The 26,036-nt window shown below is 40.1% G+C and overlaps 1 protein-coding gene across 1 annotated transcript in view; it reads right to left on the reverse strand.

Annotated features, from left to right (window-relative positions):
* uvrag (UV radiation resistance associated gene) overlaps positions 1 to 26,036 on the reverse strand; it is a 118,585-nt gene that overhangs the window by 69,521 nt on the left and 23,028 nt on the right. The window contains exons 9-12 of the mRNA XM_034226822.1: positions 20,154 to 20,238; positions 16,665 to 16,752; positions 15,633 to 15,693; positions 5,830 to 5,995 (exon numbers count right to left, since the gene is read on the reverse strand). Coding sequence (XP_034082713.1) covers positions 5,830 to 5,995; positions 15,633 to 15,693; positions 16,665 to 16,752; positions 20,154 to 20,238 — 400 coding nt within the window. The remainder of the gene's footprint in view (positions 1 to 5,829; positions 5,996 to 15,632; positions 15,694 to 16,664; positions 16,753 to 20,153; positions 20,239 to 26,036) is intronic.

The raw sequence follows: 26,036 nt of genomic DNA on the forward strand, positions 1-26,036 counted from the left end.
ACAAGTCAGGCATCACTCACTTCTGCAGATGTAAAGGAATAAAATGACTCAAAAGGTGAAATATATTCACATTCTTCACACTACACTGAAGGCTCAATACTTGTAACACTTCATGTAACAGGCAGAAGGAATTTGACTTGACTCAACTACACCCATAACTCTGAGAATTAATATGAGAGATTTTATGTTGGACAATAACATGATTGAATATCTCAGCTACTGAAATGTGGATCTCTAGGTATTGCAGCATAGCCAATAGGTGGATAAGCACTACTTATGGATGCATGGAGTCATCTAAGAACTCCATAAAGATTCATCACTTTGCAAAAGTAGGGTCAGGACAATTACCATTTACCAGGGGCCTAGAGTGCAGCATGCACCTAAAATGCCATACGGTTCCTATGTGCACCCCATTACAGTTGACTGACTGCTTGCTAATCCTGCCACGCTCTGAGAAAACTGATCCCATGCCACCTCACTTATCACCACGGGCTGCCTCTTTCCGACACTTTAATCACCCCTTTTCTGTGCACTTTTAGAGCCCGGCGAGTTGCTTTCCGTCTCCCTACACATCATTTTGCTTTGTCTGGAGCCCCTTAGGACATCAGGGGTCACAAACATATGGAGGAGGGGGTGAACATTTTCTGGAACGTTTGGCCCCACTCAGGGACACCTTAGGGAGATGCTGGTTTGTGGTGCCTTTTAAAAAGCCACACAGCCTACTAGTTTCTGCTGCTGGACACTGGCGTAGATATCCTGCATGGTAGGATGGACATGTGTGAAGGGACTCCTATTGAGCCTCTCCAGCTGTTGTCATGACATAATGAACTACACCGAGAGATAGTCGCTCAATCATTGTGTTGTGTGATAATGTCTCTCTTTTTCTCAGACACTTTCTCCCAGCTGTTTGTCTTTTTAAGTATGACACATCTGGATGTGAAAGTGTCAGTGCTGATTTACACGTTATTCCCACGTGCTTCAACAGGGGATAAGCGGTCACTTGTTATGGAATGAGAGTACAGCACAAAGAGATACTGGTAAACGTGTTGACCCTTGCTATGGGAGGCCAAACTATTCCAGAGCCTGGAGAAGATACACACGAGCTACCCAGCTGCTTTGCTCTGTACAATCAGGGCGTTCAGACTGGGCAGATAGGACAGAGCTTCACTCACCTAGTGTGTGCTTTGGTCCCTACAAATGTGAAATAATTGTGGAGATTCTTAAACAATTTCATTTTTTTTTAAATCGATATTTTCAGAGATGATCATGAGCGGTGACAAGAAATGACATTTGTCAAATGTTTATTGTAATACGGATTCAAAATCAGTTATTTAAAATATTTCTACAGCTCATGTGCATGATAATATGTGACAATTAATCCATTTTGGAATAAAATGAAAATAAAAGGTAAATAAATAGAATAAAACAACGTCTATTCTATTACATTAACATAGACGTGAAGGGATATGACATTAAACCAAAAACTGTTTAAAATGTAAAATGCATGTTAGTCTGACCTTTGAGAAAACATCTTTATACCGTCTGACACAACAAAAAAATAATTGTCTCAGACAGTTCTGTCCAGCAGCACCAGCAGCCCGAATGGATGGTACTGAAGCTGAACCCAGATCAGCTGTTCACTTTGACTGCAGTGAGCAGGTCAGCTGGAGACATGGTGTTGATCTTAAATTGTTTGTGTTTCGCTACATCACAGGGTTACACCCATAGTTGGTAAATGTCTGCCACGCTCCTGTTACATTCAAAAGGTGAGAATTAAAAACAAAGAGAGGCTTCTGGTCTGCAGTCCTGTTATAATCACCTGATTCACCACCGCCATGTGGCCTGCTTCTCTTCTCCTACCACTTTAAATAATTTACTATAATGAGCCTACTCCAGGCTTTAAACAAGCCCAGCTCAATACTTGACAGACACCTGAAGAACACAGCAGACTGCTCACACAATGCATGGCTAACAACCGTTCCTGAAGTACCCATATCTGTTTAGATGGACCTACAGTAGATCTGTGCTTTAGATACAAATAAAAACAGGGCATTACAGCTAAGAGTCCTAAATAACACTAATATAAACTCCAGTCTTAGGTGAACCAACATCTCTTACTACAATCCGATGCAAAGTAGTCCAGAACCGGGCCAGGTTCTGAGCAATAAACAGGATTCATATTTATTTTTTAAACAAAAATAAAAAAGGCCAGTGATATTTTGCTGATGGCAACAACGCCCTGCACAGCAGAAGCTAAATGATGAGCATAAGGTAATAGCTGACGAGTACAAGCCTGACTCTGCAATTTTCATCTTTATACTTTCACTGTCCAAGAACATACCAGACTTCTCACTCCAACTCAAAGGGAGCAGTCATATTAAGCCACATCCACGCCTATTAGTAACACTGCTGATTACAGTATAATCTACACCCTCACCCCCCATCCAACGCTGACTGAAGAGGCGCTCGCATGTGTGGAATGTCAGTATGTGTGGAAGGTGCACGCCTGAGCTGACTGTCCCAAGCGTGCAATTATCATAACGCAGCAGGGATATTTTATTCTACCTTGATGCATAGTTACAAGAGAAGAACATACAAAAACAATAATTTCATTACGACGTGCCTGTTGTAATAACAGTGCCTGTGCACTTCATGACAAACGACCCCGACAAAGCCCCAGGTGAGGTTAGATTCTTGCTTTCTCATTCGCTTCCCTCCATGTCAACATAGTAGTTTCAATCATGAATAGTTTGATTCAACAAAAATGATATAATGCGGTGAGGAGGATAGGAAGCAAAGTGCTTACAGCCCGAGGGTGTGACAGAAGCATGTGTTCTAAACGGGCACTTTGATTTACACCCTCAGCAGAGCTCCATTATAGATACTCTATAAAAAGAAGAACGTGTTGTTACTATGGGCGAAAACAAACAGATAACGACAGACAGCACCTCCCAGCCAAGCTATGCAGGTATGTAGTGAAAGGGTGAGAGATGTGCTTTTTTTATGTATTGAGGTTTCTCTGCATTTAGCATCGGATTCTTTTATATCTGCATATGGAGTGAGGGGGTTTTTATACGTTTTTATTTTTGAAAGCCGTGTGAGGGGGGCAATATCTTTTTAATAAACTCATTATTTCAAACACCAATGTCGTGAATTGAGAAAAACAAAAAAATATACAGTATATTTTATGAAATCAAATAGAAAGATCACGAGAAAATAAATATTATATATTTTGACAAAGTTATACATTTGGTCGGGGGCAAAAAAGGAATTTTCAGATTAAAGTTATACATTTACAAGAAATAAAATGGGAATTATATGTTTTTTTTGCCAAGCAACCACATTGTTTTACTTTGCAAGGTTGGGATCGACCTCAAAACCCCAGACGCTGCTTGTAGAAGTGAGGAACATACTTCTGACAATCTCTCCATTGCGTTTTAGTTTTTCATACACAAACACCTCCTCCCATTCACTATGTTGTTCTCATCAGAATAGACACAAACATGCCAAAATCTTTTCAAAGTCTGGATTTTAGGGGATTTATACACTAAAAGTATTTATTTGTTGAAAAAAACAATTGCAGACTATACATTGATTAGGTCTTCCACTGAAGGCATAATAAGAGGCAGCGTTTGTCTGTGATGACATTGAGTTGAGCAATTTGGTTTCTTGACAAAAAAATGTTTGGCGAGGGGCTTCCATCTCAGAGATTTTCCTCCGAATATCATTATGTGTTTTTGCTTATAGTCAGAACACTGAACTGTGGCTGCCACGAGCTAATGGAAGACAGGTCACTGTAGTGCGATGCAGCTGAGGGGTGTAACAACGATAACTATAAAGACTCTTGCATTCTGCACTGCGGGGGAAGCAAACAATTGTTACTGCAGTCATTGTTACTTTGTTCACGCAGGATAACTGCCACTTATCAGGAAGAAGGAGAAAAAAATGATGTACTAAAACTATAAAACTGTCATTCAAAACCCTGCCAGACCTTTTCAAGGCAGCTTCTGATAACAATCTTTAAAAAAGGCATTCACTATCTTGAATTGCATTCTGAAGAATGTAAGACCACTTTGGCTATTTACACTCATATACAAATAGATTCCCTTTACATTGATATTAAAATGCTTAGTGAAGCAGTAGAAGCCTCTCTAGGTTTACAACTCCTTACCACTATAAAACATCTGAATTGATGCCCTGTTGAAAATAAATATAGAGCCTCAAAGAGAATAACAGTATAACAAGGCAGGCAATGTATTGACTGTAACATTCCAGGTGTTTGGGTTCCAGCAGCACTGACTTATTTGATCTGGCTCTTTCAGTTTGATGGATAAAGTGAATAAACTTGATTAAAATAAACGAGACATGCTCATAAAGAAGTAATGATGACAAGAAAAAACATGTTATGCCTGCATTCTTTGTTTTGCCATATCTACTTTTATGTTACTTTCTTCAATTGTAAAAACATTTATGCTTTTTGAATCTTGACAGTTGCAGTTGGAAGTGTACCAGTCAAGATGTCCGATCAATGCTCGCTCCTTTCATCTCACACTCATTCTTTTCCACTGAGTAGTCACTAGGGATTTTAGAGGCAATCGCTTCTCTGTACGTTACTAACAAGACTAGACAACGGAATCAAACAGAGCAGATTGTCCAAACTTTTGGATAATCTCACAAAAGTAAAAAACAATGTATGTTCCCCACAGTTCCACAGATTGATTATCATTTGTGGTCAAATTGTTGGATGGATAAAATAATTTTCACATAAGAACTAAGAATGTGATCCATGTTCCTTCTCTTTTTTGACACTAACACCAGTTGCCATGTTGTCACACAGTCATGTCTTATCTTTTGAAATACAATGATTGACCCCACAGCCTTGCTGTGTTTGCAATCAAACCGAGTGGTAGAAACATTGTGTGAAGTTCATTATTTTAGCTTTATTACTAAACTGTCTTTTCATGTTGACGACGGAAAAACTGGCATGGCCCCTTAATTTCCCAGGGGTCCCTTAACTTCCCGCTGAAGATATCTGAACAAAAACACTTGAATCTTCCTTTTACAAACAAGTTAAAATGTTTACATTTGGAACCAAATCTGTGTAACAAAAAGGTATTCATCTAAAAATAACTTCAACAATTTATCAGCCATAACAGCGCATGGGAACAAAATACTACTCTCATAATGTGCTGAGGCATTCTTAATTTTTTCATTAAATAATAATATATGTTTTTATTAACACTGAGCTGTATCATTAATCTTCAGGTTTCCAATGATTTGCAAAACTCATATACTGTTGACTTCTTCTCTACCCCTGACCATCCCCTGTCCCCCACCCCTACCTCTCGAAAAGAAGTGTAGGGAATGGTAAGAGGTTAAGTTACATTCAATTAGATTTTGCCCTATAAACAATAAATGTTCCCAAAATTGTTAGGATTACATGTTCACATGTTGGTATAAACTATCTATCCCCACAGTTACCCTGTTTAGGAGCGGTTTGAATGACATTTTAAATCACAACAACACAAATCAGATTATACCCAATTCTTCAAGGTCTCCATGAGAATAGTATTGCAATAAAACTGTAGAATTGTATAAAGTGCTTATAAGCATCATTTAGTAACACATGTGTTGTAATGACGGGCTACCTTTTAGAAAAATGATGGAAAGCCATTCCTAATATTCTATTCACTTGAGAAACCTAAACCCTGGAAGATGGGTTTGTGCAGGAAGACCAACTGGTACATCAGCGTGTATTTTGATGAGAGAGATGCTTGTTGAGATGTTCCCTAGTTGACTGTTTCCATGTGGAGTGTTGGGCCTACTCACTCTCTCTCCTTCTCAGTGAGCCGGTCAGTGATGGTGTCCTTGATGGAGGAGCGTGAACCCTTGTGGATCACCGGGTACCGGAGAGGTATCTGCAGGAAGCACGAGATCATGAGCACCAGGTGCGACGTGTAACCCAGGGCGACCGCCACGCTCCCATCATCCTTTGCTGCAGGACACAGTAAAAAATAAATGAAATTAAATCACACATTAGATAACATTAAGCAGAAATGTTGTTCTTATTATTCCACCAACACAACAAAGCCTCTAAGCCTACAGAATAACATAATGCAAATTCAATTCCAAACAGAAGCATCTTAAATCATCCAAAAGTCAGTATTTTATGACAACTTCAAATCACACAGTCAGCAATGTATGTTTTGTATAGACTTTCACTTTCATTACATGGAAAACTAAACTGTGTTTACATATACCATGTCCACATCTTGGGAACACAAACTAAAATAAATACAGTTCCAACCAAAGATAGTTTGGTATCCACAGGAAAGAGAGCAGCTGCATTCATGTGGGATGCTGTTTTGAAAGTGATACAGAATTTGGCAGAACTTACAAAGTCCCAAAAAACGTTGGTTGCAGTGGGATCCCCAATTTTGTTCAGATATGTGCTTGAGAAGCAAAAGCATCTCCCCTCTGTGCCCGCCGGAAACTTTAGGGTGGAAACTGTATGCCTCTGTGAACATTTCTGACAGAGAAGCATCTTGCTTCAAGTACGAGGAATGGTTTCAAGACAACACACTAAGTGGTTTCACATTCTCAAACAACAGCAGGACATTGCTTGAGGCAAATATTTAAAATAACCTGTTTTTTTATCTTAATGCGTGGAAATAATAGACTATGGCAATTGTGCGTAGTATGTTCCTTGGCTCATGCTGTGTCTTCTGAAACAGAAAGCTTACATAGGCCTGGGCGCAATGACAAAAAACTCCTATCATGGTATTTTTCCATATGATAACGGTATCACGGTATATCACAGTATTTATTCATTTTTCAATGATTGGAAATGTATTTACATTTATACGTTTTTCCTATCACAGGCGGTCCCTCGAACAAAAGCGTCTTCTAGCGATGCTTGACTCGACTTTAGACGTTTCACCAGCGTTGCTTATTGAAGCTGATCGTATTTTCATACATTCTTCATAAGTGCTTTCTGTTGAGGTGGTGGAGTATATGACTTGTGTTACCTCCTTGGGCAACAATTTTAGTTCAACAACATTTACAATTAATGTTTGTTTGGTCCATTTTAGATTTTTTTAATCCAAAAAAACTCATAACGACAGACACAACTCGTCTCCTCGGCACAAGTTCTTCTTGTGTGTCGAATGTATCTCCATCTCCAGTCTCATTGTCTTCAGTGTCTATCTTAACATTCTGCTTCACATGTTATGCTACTGCTACTAAGCTTGGCACTCTGCCTCAGCATGCATTTCAGTGGTGCAGCAGTGAAAGGAGTCTCCTGCACAGCTCAAGCGCCATTCACCACTTTTTCAACGGTATTGCGGTAAATGAAAAATGAATATCAAACGGTATAAAGTTCACAGTATTCGGTCTGAAATGGTATACCGCCAAGCACTATGTTGTACCATTGTTCTTCCTGTATTTGATCAATTCCATAGCTCCAAAAGCACCTGGAGTAAACAGCTTCATGATCTCTGTTACCACACTAACAGGAATAACTAAAGGACACCTTAGGGTGCAAGTGGAGACAGCTCCTATCTTGTCAGGCTGAGCTGACAAAGAGAGCCTAAAACACTGAAGGGCTCAGCAGAGTGCCACTCTGTTCCACAGCAGGATTAGGACTCCCCTAACCCTGACCCTGGCCTCTAATGGGGAACATCCTCCCCTGCAGGCCTGTTTGACCTCCACACCATCGGACAGCTCTGGACTTGATCTTGCTTTCTCCAGGCAGACCTCACACAAACAGAGCAGGGGTGAACGACGGTGTGCAATGGAAGTATGGGCTTAGATATGTCTCATAATTATTTGTGTGAACATCAAAATAATTTGTGTGTAAATATGTGATTTGTAAATGTAAAACACCATCCACAAATGTATTTAAAAGATTTGCAAACTCACAAATAAATTTGCAAATACAAAACGGATCTGCAAATACGCAAAATATTTTTACAAATAAAAAAAGATCTTTGAATATCTCTTTAACATTTACAACTTTCGATCAGGCATTTGTGAATCCATTTTGTATTTGTCGACCAAAAATGCGCTTGTGGATCTCAAATCTCTGCTCGTGGATCGTCTTTTTACACACACAGAGTTTTGAGACAAACACATGGAGTTTTGAGACAAACACAAGGCCTAGTTTTACCTTACCACTGCACTGGTAAGGTAAAACTAGGCCGATACAAATGTGAAGTGCTTTGTAACTTTGACCCACTTGACTGAATACACAAAAAACAATGAAGAAAGTTGAACCAATAAACTAATACAAACTAACTGTATCACTTTAACATGATGATGATGGTGATAAAGAATGCATCTAACGTTCCGCTGTTCATTATAATAAAAAAACAGAGCATTAAAAATAAACCATGATGCTCTTACTTTGAAAACCATGCGGAAATGTCGTCATCAGCAGGCCATCACGTGGTTTCCGAAAATAACCGAGTGACACGAGTAGATTTTAGCCGAGACCGGCGGAAAGGTTGTCTCAAAACTCTGTGTGTAAAAAGACGATCCACGAGCAGAGATTTGAGATCCACGAGCGCATTTTTGGTCGACAAATACAAAATGGTTTCACAAATGCCTGATCGAAAGTTGTAAATGTTAAAGAGATAATCACAGATATTTTTTTATTTGTAAAAATATTTAGCGTATTTGCAGATCCGTTTTACATTTGTAAATTTATTTGTGAGTTTGTAAATCTTTTAAATGCATTTGTGGATGGTGTTTTACATTTACAAATCACATATTTACACACAAATTATTTTTATGTTCACACAAATAATTATGAGACAAATCTATGCCCATATGGAAGGGACGCCTACTTTAGGATCTTTTGGCGGCACATGAACGATTGTTGACATTGAGCTAGATCTAATACATTCCTATTATCACTTTTGTTATTTGGATTGTTTATGTTGTAAATGTGTTATTCCTTTAAACTTGTCTGCAATTGTACTGTGCAATAGTCACTTTTATTTAAAAGCATATCTTTTTATAAATGTCCCAACATTTCATTCTCAATACTTTAATATGTTATTTATGTCACTTTTAAATTGCTGCTACTAATTTTTTAGCCATGGTTGTATACTTATTTGTCTTTCTTTTTTATTTAATTAATAATGTATGCTTTTCTTATTTTTGTTTCTTATTGCTTGCCTTTTTTACCTGCAATGTCACTTTTGCTTTAACAAAAGTACAATTACATTCTGACTGTCCATCCTGGGGAAGAGCTGCCTCCTCCTTGCTCACCCCAAGGTTTTATTCCATTTTTTCCCTCTTAATTATGGGGTTTTTGGGGGGTTTCTTTCCATGTACGTTTTCAAGGATCTAAGGTTCTTAATGTCTTTCGTTTTTTGTAAAGCACTAAGAATTGCCTTGTGTTGAAAGGTGCTATATAAATAAACTTGCCTTGCCTAAGGTTAGATGGTGTTGTATGCTGCACACACTATAAAGCCTCCTGAGACAAATGTGTAATTTGTGATATTGGGCTATATAAATAAAATGTGAATGATTGATGGTAACATGCATGCTTTCATAGTCTCTTTCTCAGTGCATGTTGTACTGCCTTTTGCAGGAAGTCTAATGGACACAGAGGTTATGTTAGATGATGAATATTAATGTCTACACTGAAAAATCTCAAGCGTGGACTTGAATTAAGTCTATATGTCAACAGATTTCACATATGTATTAGGTTAGTTGAAAGCAATAATATTAAGTTTAAATACAAAATATTAGGTTCAACTTAATATTATTGCCTTCAACTAACCCAGGGGTCGGCAACCCGCGGCTCTCGAGCAGCATGCGGCTCTTTAAGCCCTCTGCTCTGGCTCCCTTGAGTTTAGACATAAATAAGAAGGAAATCAAATAAAAGTATGTATAGGACTATTTATGTGTGCAACTCGATTTTGACAGGATAACAACTGGTGACTTCTAGAATTGTGTGAGTAACATTCTGTCTTTAGACGTCTCTGTTTCAGTGTGTGTACTCTGTATAAATGCTCTGTAGTTGATCTGACTGAAATTGTGATTTCAAAACTCAAAACCGCTACAGTATCTGTCAGGCAGAAACTTGGGACAAGTAATTTGACTGAAACCTTAAAACTGAACTAACTGACTGCTAGGGTTAACTTTGATTTAAACATTTGTAGAATACTAAGAGCTTTATTGAGTTGGTGTAACTGTATTAAGGGTTAAACTCATAACTTTATAACTTAGGGTTTAATGTAATTGTAAAACCATTGGGCCACTGAAAAGACACAATAGCAACTCAGGAGGGAGCCAGTCTCGATTGAGGCCCATCAGCTCTGATCTGCGGGCACTTCCCCCCCAGAAACTGTATTTAAATCTCATCCTAATCACTGACCTGCCAGTGTGCAACTCGATTTTGACAGGATGACAACTGGTGACTTCTAGAATTGTGTGAGTAACATTCTGTCTTTAGACTTCTCTGTTTCAGTGTGTGTACTCTGTATAAATGCTCTGTAGTTGATCTGACTGAAATTGTGATTTTAAATCTCAAAACCGCTACAGTATCCAATCTTCCTATTCCAATCCCAAAAAACTATTTTCCATCTTCTCCTCCCTCCTGGACCCCTCCAAAGCCCCTTCCCCCTCCTCCCTTCTGTCAAGCGACTTTGTTAACCACTTTGAAAAAAAGGTTGATGATATTCGCTCTTCTTTTTCTGACTCACCTATACTCACCGCTGGGTCACCAGACCCTCCTTTCACCCACACACTGACCTCCTTTTCCCCTCTCTCTCCAAGTGAGGTTCTTACCCTCATTACCTCTGCCCGCCCTACCACCTGTACTCTGGACCCTATCCCTTCAAACCTCCTTCAGACTATCGCTCCTGATATTCTACCGTTTCTCACCCATTTCATCAACACTTCTCTAACTTCTGGTCACTTTCCAAACAGTCTCAAGGAGGCAAGAGTAAACCCTCTCCTAAAGAAACCCACTCTCAACCCGTCTGATGTTATAAACTACAGGCCTGTCTCTCTCCTCCCGTTCCTGTCTAAAACACTTGAACGCGCTGTCTTTAAACAACTCTCCTGTTATCTCCATCAGAACAACCTTCTGGATCCGCACCAGTCTGGTTTCAAGGCAGGTCACTCAACAGAAACTGCTCTCATTGCTGTAACGGAGGAACTGCACACTGCTAAAGCAGCCTCCCTCTCCTCTGTCATCATCCTTTTGGACCTGTCTGCTGCATTCGACACGGTGAATCATCAGATCCTCCTTCGCACTCTCCAATAACTTGGAGTTTCAGGCTCTGCACTTTCCCTCATCACCTCATACCTCAAAGAACGCACCTACAGGGTGACTTGGAGAGGGTCGAGTCCGACCCTTGTCAATTAACTACAGGGGTCCCTCAGGGCTCTGTTCTTGGTCCCCTCCTCTTCTCCTTGTACACAAACTCGCTCGGATCTGTCATTAGCCCGCATGGTTTTTCATACCACTGCTACGCTGACGACACCCAATTCATTCTGTCCTTTCCCCGCTCAGAGACCCAGGTCATCGCACACATCTCTGCTTGTCTAGCTGACATCTCTCAGTGGATGTCTGCTCATCACCTCAAGCTCAACCTTGACAAGACTGAACTGCTTTTCCTTCCGGGAAAAGATTGTCCCACTCTTGACCTAACAATCAACATCGGCACCTCTATTGTTTCCGCGACTCAGACTGCAAGGAATCTGGGTGTGACCCTAGATAACAACCTGTCCTTCACTGCAAACATCGCTGCTACAACCCGCTGCTGCAGATACACGCTTTACAACATCAGGAAGATACGTCCCCAGCTGACACAGAAAGCGACGCAGGTTCTGGTCCAGGCTCTCGTCATCTCACGCCTAGACTACTGCAACTCCCTCCTGGCTGGTCGACCTGCATGTGCCATCCGACCTCTGCAGCTCATCCAGAATGCAGCGGCTCGTCTGGTCTTCAACCTTCCTAAATTCTCCCACACCACGCCGCTCTTCCGCTCCCTTCACTGGCTTCCGGTAACTGCTAGAATCCACTTCAAGACAATGGTACTTGCGTACCATGCTGCGAATGGATCTGGCCCTTCCTACATCCAGGACATGGTTAAACCGTACACCCCAGCACGTGCACTCCGCTCTGCATCAACCAAACGGCTCGCTGCACCCTCACTGCGAGGGGGACCCAAGTTCCCATCAGCAAAAACACGTGGGTTTGCTGTCCTGGCTCCAAAATGGTGGAATGAGCTCCCCATTGAAATCAGGACAGCAGAAAGCTTACACACCTTCCGGCGCAGACTGAAAACTCATCTCTTTCGACTCCACTTCGAGCGATAGAACTATTAATAAAGCACTTATATACTAATAAAGGACTGGCTTACCTAAAGCCAGTTGAGTAGCACTTGAAATGTTTTTGCTCTATGAAACCTGATGTACTTATATGATTCTGTTTTCTTCAAGTTTGTATTTTGTTGGTCGAACGCACTTATTGTAAGTCGCTTTGGATAAAAGCGTCAGCTAAATGTAATGTAATGTAATTTATATTTTCTTGCATGGTTGAAAATGTTTCGTATCTTGTATTTTAAGGTGATACTGTGACACATAAATAAAAAAACTAAACGGTTTTAATTAGGTCAACTAAAATATGCGTCACATCCTGCTACGGTCCCGCACCAGCGCCTTTTCCTGCAGGCGAATAACCTGACCCCCGGCTCGATGAGCGAATTATGGATACATCAAAGAAAATAAAAGTATTGGAGGAACACAGAATTTAATTATGCGTGGACAGAGTTATATGCTTTCACAGCAAACGATGCTGGTTTACCGGTATGTTTGATATGTAGAGAGAAGTTGTCAAAGGTGCTGCAACCTTTACGTATCGAGGAATAACACGGGAGAGGAAGACAGCTGACGATCTTCAGTCATAATTCAATGGGGTATGTCATTTATTTCAGAAAACACTTTTTGTTATATTCCATGGAATGCTCTTAACGTCCCGATAGCAATGAATATATTAAATGCTTTGACAATAAATACATACAAAAATGTCATCTGTGGAAGCCGTAGGACTGTAAAAAGCACGACCAATCATCTGAGCCGGCCCGGCTAAAGTAACTGGATGGCCTACCTGCCTGTCAGCCTTCCATCTGTACACAAACTTATCTCGTGCCCTCATTGGTCATGTGCGCGTTTGTGTGTGTTGGAGGAGGGACTCTGTAAGGAAGTCTGAAGGAAGAGGCAGCTTTTTTCCAGTTGTGTATTTTCAAATTCTAGCGCACTCGAGCTGGTTTCTCCAAAATGACCAACCCTACCTTTAACTCTTTTTAGGGTGCAGCTATATGTTTTATCTATTTCAAAGTGGGCCCATTTGAATTATATTTTTTTTCCTAATGTGCAGAGGACTCCCCAAGTGCTGTGTTTAATTTATTTTAAAGTAGGCCTGTGTATTATTTTTAATTCTCCTTATAGGAGTTCTTTGTTTCTTATTAGAGGTTAACAGTTTTATAATGCAATAAATAATAAATGCAACAAAACTGTAGTTTTTGTCTATGATATAACAATAAATACAACTTTATAAGCTATCAAGCTATGAAATATGTTTTGCGGCTCCAGACAAACATTTTTTTTGGAAAAGGGAGCAAAATGGCTCTTTTGGTCAAAAAGGTTGCTGACCCCTGAACTAACCGAATACAGTTATGTGAGATTTGTTGACATAATGTTTTTAATTAAAGTCAAGGTTTCAGTTTTTTAAGTGTACCTGGATGGCATGACAGCTCTTCTCTAAACTTCACAAACCACAAGCCACCTGACCAGGAGGGGGAAGGTAGTTAAATGTTTTAGGGACTCGTTCTGTGTTATCTTCTGCCACAGCACATGCTCGGTCGTTTACTCACTGCTACTGTAGGTGTCCACCTCTGCAACACTGGGAGGCAGAAGCACACACAGGCCTCCACCTTATGGGAACAAGTGATAGCTGCGAACACAAATAGGCTGGCTGTGACCACTGTGCTCTAAAAGAAGCTAACAGGTGGAGTGTGACAGCGGGGAGCGGGGAGATTGGGAGTATTTGTGAGTTATGGGTTCAGAGACGTGCTCGGCCACACCAGCTGTGAGGTTGGAGAGCTGGAGAATGTGGAGTGGACAGTGGCGAGTGTGTTCTCAGTGTAGGACAAGTGCTGCGGGCCAGAGCAAATAATTCATAACCCCCCCCTCCTCCAATTCATCTGAGCTATAGAGGGGTCATGAAGTCATCAAGTTCCGTCGCTGTCACAGCAATCCCCATTCATCACCACACAGAGGGCGACCCTAACCCTGACCTACCACACCCACATGATAATAAGGGCTTTCTGGCAGAATCTGCCTACTGACAAAAATGTGTTTTTGATAGTTCTGATGCTTTATATTGTGTATTTGATATTAAACCATGCAGTTATAGAGAGGTGCAGTGATTGCGTATTTCCAGAAGTTAGCATCGCAAAGGCTCCCTCAACGAAAAAGCAATGGGAGTTTGGAATACTGCAAAAGATCTGTTGCAAACAAGTGTGAATAATGACATGCTTTGTTCAGCAGGATAATCTCCACATATAAACACCTGTTTGCATTTATGCTTCAAAACTCAAACAATCACCAGAAGTAAAAAGCTAACATTAAGCTTTAAACTTACTAGTTTATAGTTCCTTATACTAGTCTCAGTTAGCCACTTGTTAACTAACCTTTGTGTTATGACACAAAAAAGCTTCAGACATTCACCAGTAGGTTATTTACCGCACATCTCATGTCTTAGAACAAAACGTGAAAAACTCTTCAGCTTGTGTTAGCCAGAAATCTTATTTTAGGCATATAACCAAAACACATTCAAAAGACTGTTGACTTTGAGACGAGGAAAACACATGTTGTAAAACTCATTTCTGGGTTTTAGGACTCATTCTTGCACCACTCTATTGTAGCTGTGTCACATTGGTGGGCTGGAACCAGTCTTGTGACAACACTTTTTAAGATTGTGGTAGACAGAAAAGTTCCTCCATATACAGCCAACAACAGATCAGAAAGGCTAAGTGTTTAGAGAAACAGAAGAATGCAAACCAAGTCCAACATGCCTGGCTCCAAAGACTTTTGTTAAATATTAAAAAGTCAAGAGAGGAGAAAGAAGAAGAAAAATACATACAAAGATGCTTGATGAGAACACACCTAGGAAGGTGTTTGCGTACGTGCCGTTTCGAGGGAGTGTGATACTCACACAGTATCTGAGGCAACAAGTGTTGTTGTGTGTATCTACATTTTATTATATAGAACTAGACCGAGTTAATAAGAATGTCAACTTTTCCCAGCTAGTAAAACTATTGATGACACAATTATATCATTATGTCTTTTGTGCATTTAAATGACATACCGGTAATTATAAAATTATGTCATTTATGCACGTTAAAGACTGTTATACCCCCTGCCAAATTGCCATGTACAGTAGCCAAAGGTATGATATCATAGATACTGTATGTATGAGATCATCGGTCTTCAAATTGGTTTCTATTCACCAAACATTTACATAACCACAAGCGTTTGTTTTGCATGCTTCACCACAGACTACCCTCCTGTAACCCAGACACTCACAAGCGGGCACGTAATACAATTACCTTGAAAGTCTTCAGAGTTCGGCAGCTTCACTTCGCAGATGACATAATCTGACTGATTGGCCTGTGGATTTAAATAGGAGGTTTCATATTAAAGACAATGATCAGACACAGAAAGCAGACAGGATGAAACCTGGAACACCAGCTTTGGCAGAGGCACTGATTTTAAATTATTCCATCATTGTGTGTCGTGTCATGCAAAATAATAGCCTTAATATGGCATTTAGCCCATCATTATATTCGATTTGTCTTTAATCAAAATGTACCTATCTGACAGTTAGAGATTCTATCTGTTCAAGTCAATACATGTGTTAGTGTAACGGAGGGCTCCTACGCTGACGTTAGTCCCTCTAAATTGATCATGTTGTTGACAGTGCTAGAGTCTGGCAGCAAATGTCGCTCCACAAAAAAAAAAAAAAGAAGAAGGTTCCATAGCTTTAGCACAAACTAAAGCAAAAGTTGAGACAACTTGAAAGGAGTTCCACTAATCTGGAAGAATCTCATTTATTTTGGCTGGATAATCTTAACAAACAAAAGAATGCTCTGGTACTGCCAGAGCAGCCTATTATTCATCATTAATCGAAGAGAATAAGAGCAATGCCAGGCTCATGTTTAACAGAGCGCTCTATAGAGCCTTCTTTCCACATATCGTTCAGCAGTTATGACTTCATGAGCTTTTCTCGATGATCAAATTATAGCTACTTGTAACCCTGTTACTTTTCCTGTGTAATGTTTGACATTTGGTTCATTCATTTCATACTTAGTTTGAGAGAAAAAAATAGAAAAGATATACTAAAAAGGACTGTCATATTTATCAGAGAGGCCCGTGAAACAGAAAGGCAATGCCTCTGAATTATCTCCTAAAACACTGCAGTAGAAATAACACTCACAGCATTCCTTTGAACTGTTGTGAACGCAACACAGTATCTGCACCCTTTCTGCCTGATCAAAGCCGTGGTGCTGGGACCAGATCATTCTTGCAGTTGCCCTGTCAACAGTGTGTTGTGCAGCAGTGTACCACCAGTTTCAACTCACCACATCAATGGGGTAGATGTAGGAGAGCTCAGAGAGGAGCTGCCGACAGCGGAAGGTGAGCTGGGCGTTGGACTTGAGGAACTGCTCTCTGGGGAGACAATACGACACAGTGAGTAACCAGCAGCAGGAGGAGACATGCGCTGTAGCTACGAGAGGAGAACATTCAGAGGGGGGACTAAAGGAAGAGCAGAGATGAGAAGGTAGGTGACGCAGTTTTGTCGAAAGTGATAGGAGGAAGTGGAAATGAAACTGCTGATGGCTGCTCCACAGGGTCCCACTATGAACTTAATAGATTTATGATGGACAGATCAAAGACAATCTCTTGACTTGAATCCTTATTTTCTATAAGACACATAACACATAATCTGAGATCATAGATCTGGGGACGCAACGCTCTGGGGGGCCAAACGGCTCCGTGTCTACGCCCAATACGATCATTTTTCTGATAACGATGAAGCAATAGCCCCGCCTCTCCCCACGTCTCCTGCTCAGAGATCAGCTGCTGGGCTCTCAGAAGAGGGGGAGGAAAAGAGAGGCTCCATTTATTATTCTTATATTATTATATAGAGTCGTTATCAATTTGTTTTAAAGCTCAATAAATAACAAAGAAGACCTCTGACCGGCACTTTTCAAATTTTGTCCAGAAGATTTAAACTTTAACGGACATGTTGACCGGAAAGTCTGCCGCACGGTTCCCTCGTCCCTTGGAAGAGGCGGAGAGGTGGGGGTTTTTCATCTGCTGGTGGACTACCTGAGAGATTTACAGCAGGAGCAAACGCTTGCCTCAGGGAGGGAGAAAAAGAGCCAGAGCGTCCACCGCGGAGAATAAACAGAAGGGAAACCATGGCAACCATGCGCGGGAAGTCTTCTTCGCTGCTTTTGGTGTATTTTCTTGCAGAAGTACAGCGCCACTTACAGGCCTGGCATATGTACTACAGCGTCTCCAGCGCTTTCGAGCGGTCTCGTGTGAACGGACACGTTTCTGGTGCCTATTGCGTGTGGACGGAAGACTTTTTTGATATCGAATTCTGTTCGTTTGCTTTACCGTTCTCGTGTGGTTCCAGTCTAAGTGTCTTGCCCAAGGACACTTTGACAGGCTCAGAATTGAACCACTGACCCTCTGATTGGTCGGCGCCCATTAACCCCAGGAGCAGGAGCCACCCAGATGTAGTCCTTATAGGTCTTTGTATTGATGAAAGCGTAGTTACTTATTGGAGAGCCAGTTTAGTGCAACTTTACTGTAAAATACCGATTTACTAGTAATTTTATATCCATACTAGAACAGTCATTATTAGTCGTTCAGGTCAACTTGTAAAGTATCGTGCAGTGAGTACTGAGCTCTGTGTGTACTTGAAATTAAGTGGTTTGCACGCTGTGTTGTTTGACCACAACAGAACCCAAAGGTGTATTTACATGAAAATCATTATGATATACTATAATTACCAAATAATTTCAGACCTGTGTGGAGACAATAATAAATTGGCCTACCCTTGTTTCAAATGTAAAAGAATAACCTCAGAGCCAGGGTTTTCTAGAAATGAAATGACTAGCTGAGACCCTACAGTATGTGCTGAATAGGGTTTGTTGCTTGTTAACTGTTTTGTTCAAATAATCTAGTATTTGCGTTTTTGAAACTGTTCCCAAATTAAAACATATTTTACATCTCTGCAGCTAAAATAGTTACTTCCAGAACACAGATGGGCTGCTTTGGATGAATAGTGTGTGGGTGTCCTCTACAATACGTACACCACTACTTATGGGTAATAGCCCATCATTTCATGGAGACAAAAAGGGATTTTTGGGGGTAAATGGTTATTGAATGTGATGGCCCCCTGCCATCCATTCTCCTCGCCTTACACGCAAATATCCTTTTAGGCTTTGACTGTGGTTAGTAGGCTCTTATCATTTCTATTTCCCAGGGAACTCTCTGTAAAAGCAAAGACAGATGGGTGTGTAATGAATGTCTGATTTGACTTAACTCATCTGTCCAGATCTGAAATGCCTCATCTTAATGTGTCCCAAGGTGAAAACACCGTTACTAAAATAGGCAAATGAACAGTACATAAAGAAGGAGTTCAACATTTTGGTAAAAACAGAACATTTACTGTATACCTTCTGGCAGAGAGCCAGGTGAGAAGTTCCATACCACCCTTGTTTGGGTGCTTATAAAATATAAAAGTATTTCCCAAAATGTATACTTATACTTAAAAGTACTCATTCTGCAGCAGAAACGTTTTTGGAACACTGATGCATGAATGTATACGTAGCACTGCTTTACCTGAAAATGTAACAGTTAGTTTTGTCTGGTGGCTCCAATCTAGTGGTCAGAGCAATCAATGGCTTACAAGATAAATCTGGGGGTTGGGTGGAGGGGGGGTTATGAGGTCATTAATGGGGTTGGGAAGAAGAAAAACACATTGGTCAACGGTGTGCCAATGTGTGTGAGTGTCTCCAAGAGCAGGTGAGCCAGCCTATACTTCAGTGTGAATGTGTTTGAATGGGAGAATGATGACTTGTATATGTAAAAGCTCTTTGAGGGGGTTGAATTACAATTTACCATTACAGAGCCAAGATAGGTTGGTAACTACTGGTTTAACCCTTAACAAGGCTGTATTTCATAAGCTTATTATAGGTTAATGTCTTCATATACATCCGCAAAAGTCCTTAATACATGTTACGAAATAGAACTATTAAAGTAGTATTATTCTATACTTAAGCCCAGTGTCAAATTTCATTGTAAAAAAGTTTTACACTTTAAGCATGCTATGGGATCTAGAGATTCAAAGTAGAGTCCTTTCTTGTTTCCCAAAAGGACACTCAACAACTACAGCTTCAACAATTAAAGATGTTTAACAAACTGATAACTTTTAGCCCCAATTGTGTGAGATAAGCTGTTCAACTGCAGCCGTGAGATATTAAACAGGAATGTGGATAGGCTGAGAATGCTGGGCATGCTCAGCATAACTTTTCCCTCACTGAAAGTAAAAAAAACCTAACAACACTGATATTTCCAAGGAATGGATGCAAGGCAGATGTACAAATGTCGGTGTTAATTTCCTGTTTGCTAGGTATCTTGGCCCCTGCTCGCCTTCGTGGGGCTCTGGTTTAGCCTCTGTGACTGCCAGGTACTTCTCAGACAAACAAAGCTGTATCCAGGGTTGACAACCTCCGAACACGTCTTCCCGCAGGCCAAGGCAAACACAGGCCTATCGGCTTTTAAGCACAATGTGCAAACTCTCTGTTGAGAACACATAAATAGGCAGCGCCAGTCGCGAAAACATGGTGTTGTTTTGAAAGAGAACGGTGGGAGGCAGGGAGCAGGGTAAGGCCCCATCACAATTCAATAGGACTGTGCAACACTTTGGGTCTCATCATCTACTGGGTCTCATCATCTACTGGGCTCTGGTTAATGTCTGGAGATGATTGCGTTTAGAAAGTGTGTTTTCTTTGCAGACATAAAGCAATAGCTAATAACAGGTTCACACATACCTCTTGGCAGTGCATTCCTTCTGCAGCTTGGTTAACGATTCTCTCTCCTCCTTCAGACTTTCGTGTTGAGCGGAGAATGCTTCCTCTGATAGAGACGGGGGGGGGGGGGAAAGGGTAAATTATGAGGTGTGTATTATTTTCTGTTCTTCTGCATCTGAACAGCCAGGTGGGCTTTTGTTTGAGTGACTGCCATCCACTGTTAAACTCATGCAAGATCAAACAGCTCTTTTGATCAGGCCAAAACCTATTTCCTTCTCACACCACATAAAACCAAACAACATATGTATGCAAATTATAGGATTTGTCAGACTTGGTAAATATAGAGCTGGGCAAATAAATAAAATCCGACAGATAAGAAACGGTGATAATAGAGCGTGGGGAAGTTGTGTAACTGCAGTATTGGCAAGCTCACAATACCTCAGTGTAGCAGAAAACCGGAGAGAAGCAAAGTATAATTTAGGGTCGTCAGAATATTTCTCTAATCTGTCTTCATACAGCAACACAGGATGGAACACATACAGTAAGCAACCCACCAAAAGGTTATGGATTAACAGTTTAGATAAACAAGAGGTATGGCACATTAACATCCTTATTTATTTTTTGAAAAAACGAATAAATAGATGTGTCCAAAACACAACATGATTTCAATCTTAGCACTACTTTAATTTGTTCTGTTTTGCAGCAGTTATTACACACAGTCCCCATTGTAAGTAAAGGATATAATTCCTACATATTCTTCTTTGCTTTTTTGCCCACAAGCTCATTTAGTTTAGCCTTTCTGTGTTGAAAACTGTAAAAGGCAAAATCACATGGACAGTGATCATTATTAAAACCTGTGGATTCCTGAGTAAGAACTCAACCACTCAAATCACTGTGAGGCTGACCATGAGGTACCACAGCTAAAGGACTGTGGATGGGGAATATTATTATTATAATAATAATAATAATAATAATACATTTTATTTGGGAGGCGCCTTTCATAGCACCCAAGGACACCTTACAGGGCATAGGGGCAATATAGGGAACAATTAAAACTGTGGATTTAGTGAAATATCAGCTGGGGTAAAACAAGACAAACAACAGGAAATGGACTACAGAAGGACACAGGGTACAGTTTATAAAGAAAATGCCAGTTTGAACAGGTGGGTTTTGAGTTGGGTTTTGAATGTTGTTATGGAATCAGACTGTCGGATGTGTAGTGGCAGGGAGTTCCAGAGTCTGGGAGCCGAGCAGCTGAAAGCCATGGTTTTGAGGCGAGAGCTTGGGACGATCAGAAGTCCTACGGACGAAGAGCGGAGGGTGCGGGAAGGGGTGTACTCGTGAAGGAGGTCTGTGATGTAGATGGGGGTAAGGTTATGGAGAGCTTTATAAGAGAGTAGAAGGTTTTTGTAGTCAATACGGTAGCGTATAGGAAGCCAGTGTAGCTGAGTGAGAATGGGGGTGATGTGGTCGGATGAGTTGGTGCGGGTGATGATCCGGGCAGCAGAGTTCTGGATTATTTGCAGTCTATTGAGGAGTTTGATGGGAAGGCAAGTCAGAAGTGCATTGCAGTAATCAATCCGGGATGTGACGAATGAGTGGACCAGGATTTCAGTGCTGGGTTGGGACAGAGATGAGCGGAGTCTGGAGATGTTCCGAAGATGGAAGAAGGCAGTGTGGGTGATGTTTTTAATGTGTGGTGCGAATGAGAGGGAGCTGTCCAGAATGACACCGAGGCTTTTCACTTGGGCAGCGAATGGTATGGGGAAGCCGTCAATGATGATGTTTGGTGCTGGGGTGTTATGTGACTTGGTGAGGGTGGAGCCGATGAGCAGGGCCTCAGTTTTGCTACTGTTAAGCTTCAGGAAATTCCTGCTCATCCTGCTCCTGATGTCCTCAAGGCAGGTGGTGAGGGAGGTTGGGGGCAGGGCACTGGTGGGTTTGGAGGAAATGTAGACCTGTGTGTCGTCGGCGTAGCAGTGAAAATTAACCTCATGGTGACGGAGGATTGTGCCCAGGGGGAGGAGATATGTGATGAATAGGAGTGGACCCAGTACTGACCTCTGGGGGACACCCAGTGAAATAGCACTTTCTTGTGACTTGTGATTACTGAGTTGTACAAACTGTATAATAATATGGTGGCGTAGAAAGAACAGTGCCTTCATGCAAAGCCATCAAAGCTAAAAAACATATATTATTTAATATCAGACTGTAAATATAAACATTGGTTATCAGGATTTCCCTGTAATGGCTGGTCAATGAACAGGAAGTGCTTGGCCCTAGTTGTTAAGTTACTGCTCCTCCACAGAAAGGTGAACACAGAGGCTGCTTGGTTTAGTGATAGGGATACTTCTCGGGGGTCTCAGTTAACATGCACTAAGGACTGCATAGTATTCAGGCTTAACTGAGAGGGCTGAATGATCCACCAGGAAGAGCAGGAGGAAGTTGGTGAGGAAAGAAACATATTAAAATCTGTTTACAGGGTTAGGGAGGACTAAGGAATTTTCGAAAGAAACTGTTGCATACAGTATTTGTGGCTCCATAGGGAGTCTGATTTATTACCTCAAGTGATGTCAGCATCGGTTGGAGCTGAATGCTTCAACCAAGTCAGAAATGAAAACTGAAATAACTGCTCAAGGTTAAATTCTTCCGCCATCGCAGTTTACATCCATGTCAACACTTCATCAATTCAACCTATTGTAAATTTGACTGAATTTATATTGAATTAATCCATGGGGCAGCTTGTCCCAAATTCCCTAATTCATGTTCACCAAAATAAAATGTACAGATGTACATACAAAAAACTTGAAGAAATAATGCCTCCCACCTTGGCTGTCACCAGGATGGGAGGCATACAAATAAATATAAAATATATATATGTATATACATATATACGTATATATACATACATATATACATATATATATACATACATATATACATATATATATACATACATATATATATGTATATACATATATACGTATATATACATACATATATACATATATATATACATACATATATACATATACATATACATATACATACATATATATATACATATACATACATATATACATACATATATACATACATATATACATACACATATATATATACATACACATATATATATATATACATACACATATATATATATATATATATACATATATACATACATATATACATATACATACACATATATATATACATATATACATACATATATACACATATATATATATACATACACATATATACACATATATATATATACACATATATATATGTATATACATATACATATATATGTATATACACATATATATATGTATATACATATACATATATATGTATATACATATACATATATACATATACATATATATACACATATATACATATGTATATACATATGTATATACATATATACAAATATACATATATACATATATATACATATATATACATACATATATACATATACGCACACATTTTTATATACATTTGTTTTTATATTCGGGATTGTGGGAAACTCTCTGTCTGTACACACAAACTGGAAGATTGACAATAAAGTTGACTTTGATATTTTCTTAATAACTGTCCAATTGTGAGTCCAATAATGTTATAGAAGTGCAATGTGTAATTATGTTGGAAGCAAAAAAAAACAGGAATGAAAGGTAAGATTTTGTGTGAAACCACAAACAGTGGTCTACCATATCCAAACCCCTGCACTCATTGCTTGACGCTTGTGTGTAACCAGCAATTTAGAAGTATGCATAGGAGGTTCAAACCTTTCTTAGGAATCGATGAGGAACCAGACAGAACATTGCTTAATGATTCTTTTACATATGAAATAATTGCTGTTTCCAGTGTACTTCTTAATAACTTAACCTGATGTTTACTTGCATTCTTATACTGAAAGGCAAGAAAGTATTTCAAAATGTCCTAACATTGTCCAAAAACTTGATAGTATGACCGCATTTGTCAGAAAAGTGAGTTTAGAGCATTTAAGATGATCAAATCACATGTAATCAGATAGATCAGCTGCTTTTTATCACATACTTTCACTTACATGCTGCCTGAACTGACACTATACGGGTGTTAAAGAGATATCTTGATGGAGACGACGGGAGGAAGAAAATAAAAAGGTAGTCCATCAGATTAGAGACAGGGATCAGAAAGGCCATCCAAAACCCCGACTGCGTAGGCCTGTATTGCTCTCTTGCTTTCATGTAATGCCCAGCTCTGTTCTATCTGTTCTATCCATCTTCTCATCCTTTCATCCCGCTAACCTGTTCCAGTTGTTATCAGGGTATGGACAGACAAAGCGTGGCATAAACCACGTCAGCCAACATGCAATATTTGACACCCTATGTGTATATTAACCATGAGCGCTGGGTTGTGGCCTTACTGGTGAGTCTGATGATGAGAGAGAAATGGGGGAAGAGAGGGAAAAGGTGAGAGGTCAAAGTCCCCCAACAGTCTAAGGCTATAGCAGCAGAACTAGATACGGTAAATAGTACCAGCTACTTCTAACATTTTATATGGTCACTTATAATAAACACAAATATATAAGGCTACTTAGATTATTTTTCACAATGGCTTACTTATCTGTTGTTTATTTTTACTTAATGTGTTTTTAATTATTAATAACATGTGCTTAATTGTTTTAATATATTATGTAAGTCTATCCTCTTTACTTTATCTGCACTAGACTTCGAGTGGAGTGCACCAGCTGGGCGTAAAAAAGTAGGTCTTAACTCTAACGTCGGGCTTAGCTACGCCTGACTTAGTGATTCGAATTTACACCGAGTGCACCAAGCCTGACTAGTCTTGGTCGTAGCTGCGCCTGGTCTTAATATGCGCGTCCACGTGAATACACGCAAAACAGTAATTGTTGCCAAGCAACACACGTCTACATAATTTAACACTCAAACTCCTCCATTCAGAGCAAGACTTGTATAACGAAGTCATGGATAACGGAAACCAAAAGAAGAGAAAAATGACGCCCACACCCCGAAAAAGAAAGAGGGATTTTACAGAGCTACAGCGTGAACTGGTGGAGAAAGAGATCGTTCATGTGGAGGTGGAGACCGCACAACTGAGAGCGGAACATGACAAAATTGAGCTGGAGAAGGAGAAATTAAGACTCAAAATTATCATTCTTAAGAATCAGCAAAGAATCACTGAAGAAGACAATTTGTCATTCACCATTCTCTAATCATATTTGTTGTACTTGTTTGTATCTCAATTTCATGTGAATAGTTCTCTAAATGTTGTTATCTAATGTTCTTGTGTGTGTTTTTTGAATAAAATAGGCTATAAAACGGCCTAATGAAAATATGTGGTCACAATGGGAGCTTATTGAAATGCAATTGCAAAAAAACTGCGTTCATATTACAAATGTACAGGGCTATACTGTATGTTGTTTATTATGTGATTGCGGTTAAGTCGTCACGGATGCCAGGAGGATTTTGCTGCTTCTTCTTGTGTTGGTAAGTGAATATAATTCCTAAGGCGGCGCTGGAGAGCCAAGGAAACTTGTCTAATAGCCCGACATGCAGATGTGCGATGAACATTAATCATGTCTCCCACAGTATTAAAGTAAAATCTGAGCGCAATCAGCACCTGCAAGGTTAGGGAGAGCGCAGCGTTTCTGTCTGATCCGTTCTGTGGTTGAGGGGAGATCTCCTCCATTCAATCAAAAAGGGCTTGTCTGCCAAAACGAAACCTCTCTATCAGCTCACTGAATAGATGTCCAGTGGGTTTGTTCCATCACAAATGACACTCTTCTTAATGCCCTTTCGTTGTTACAACATGTAAACAAGACGCACTGCCATAGTTATTTTTCCTTCTCGCCTGTTTTAAGTTACTATGGATACTAGTCTGTCTTTC

Source organism: Gymnodraco acuticeps, unplaced genomic scaffold (assembly GCF_902827175.1).
Source record: "Gymnodraco acuticeps unplaced genomic scaffold, fGymAcu1.1, whole genome shotgun sequence".
Lineage (NCBI taxonomy): Eukaryota > Metazoa > Chordata > Actinopteri > Perciformes > Bathydraconidae > Gymnodraco > Gymnodraco acuticeps.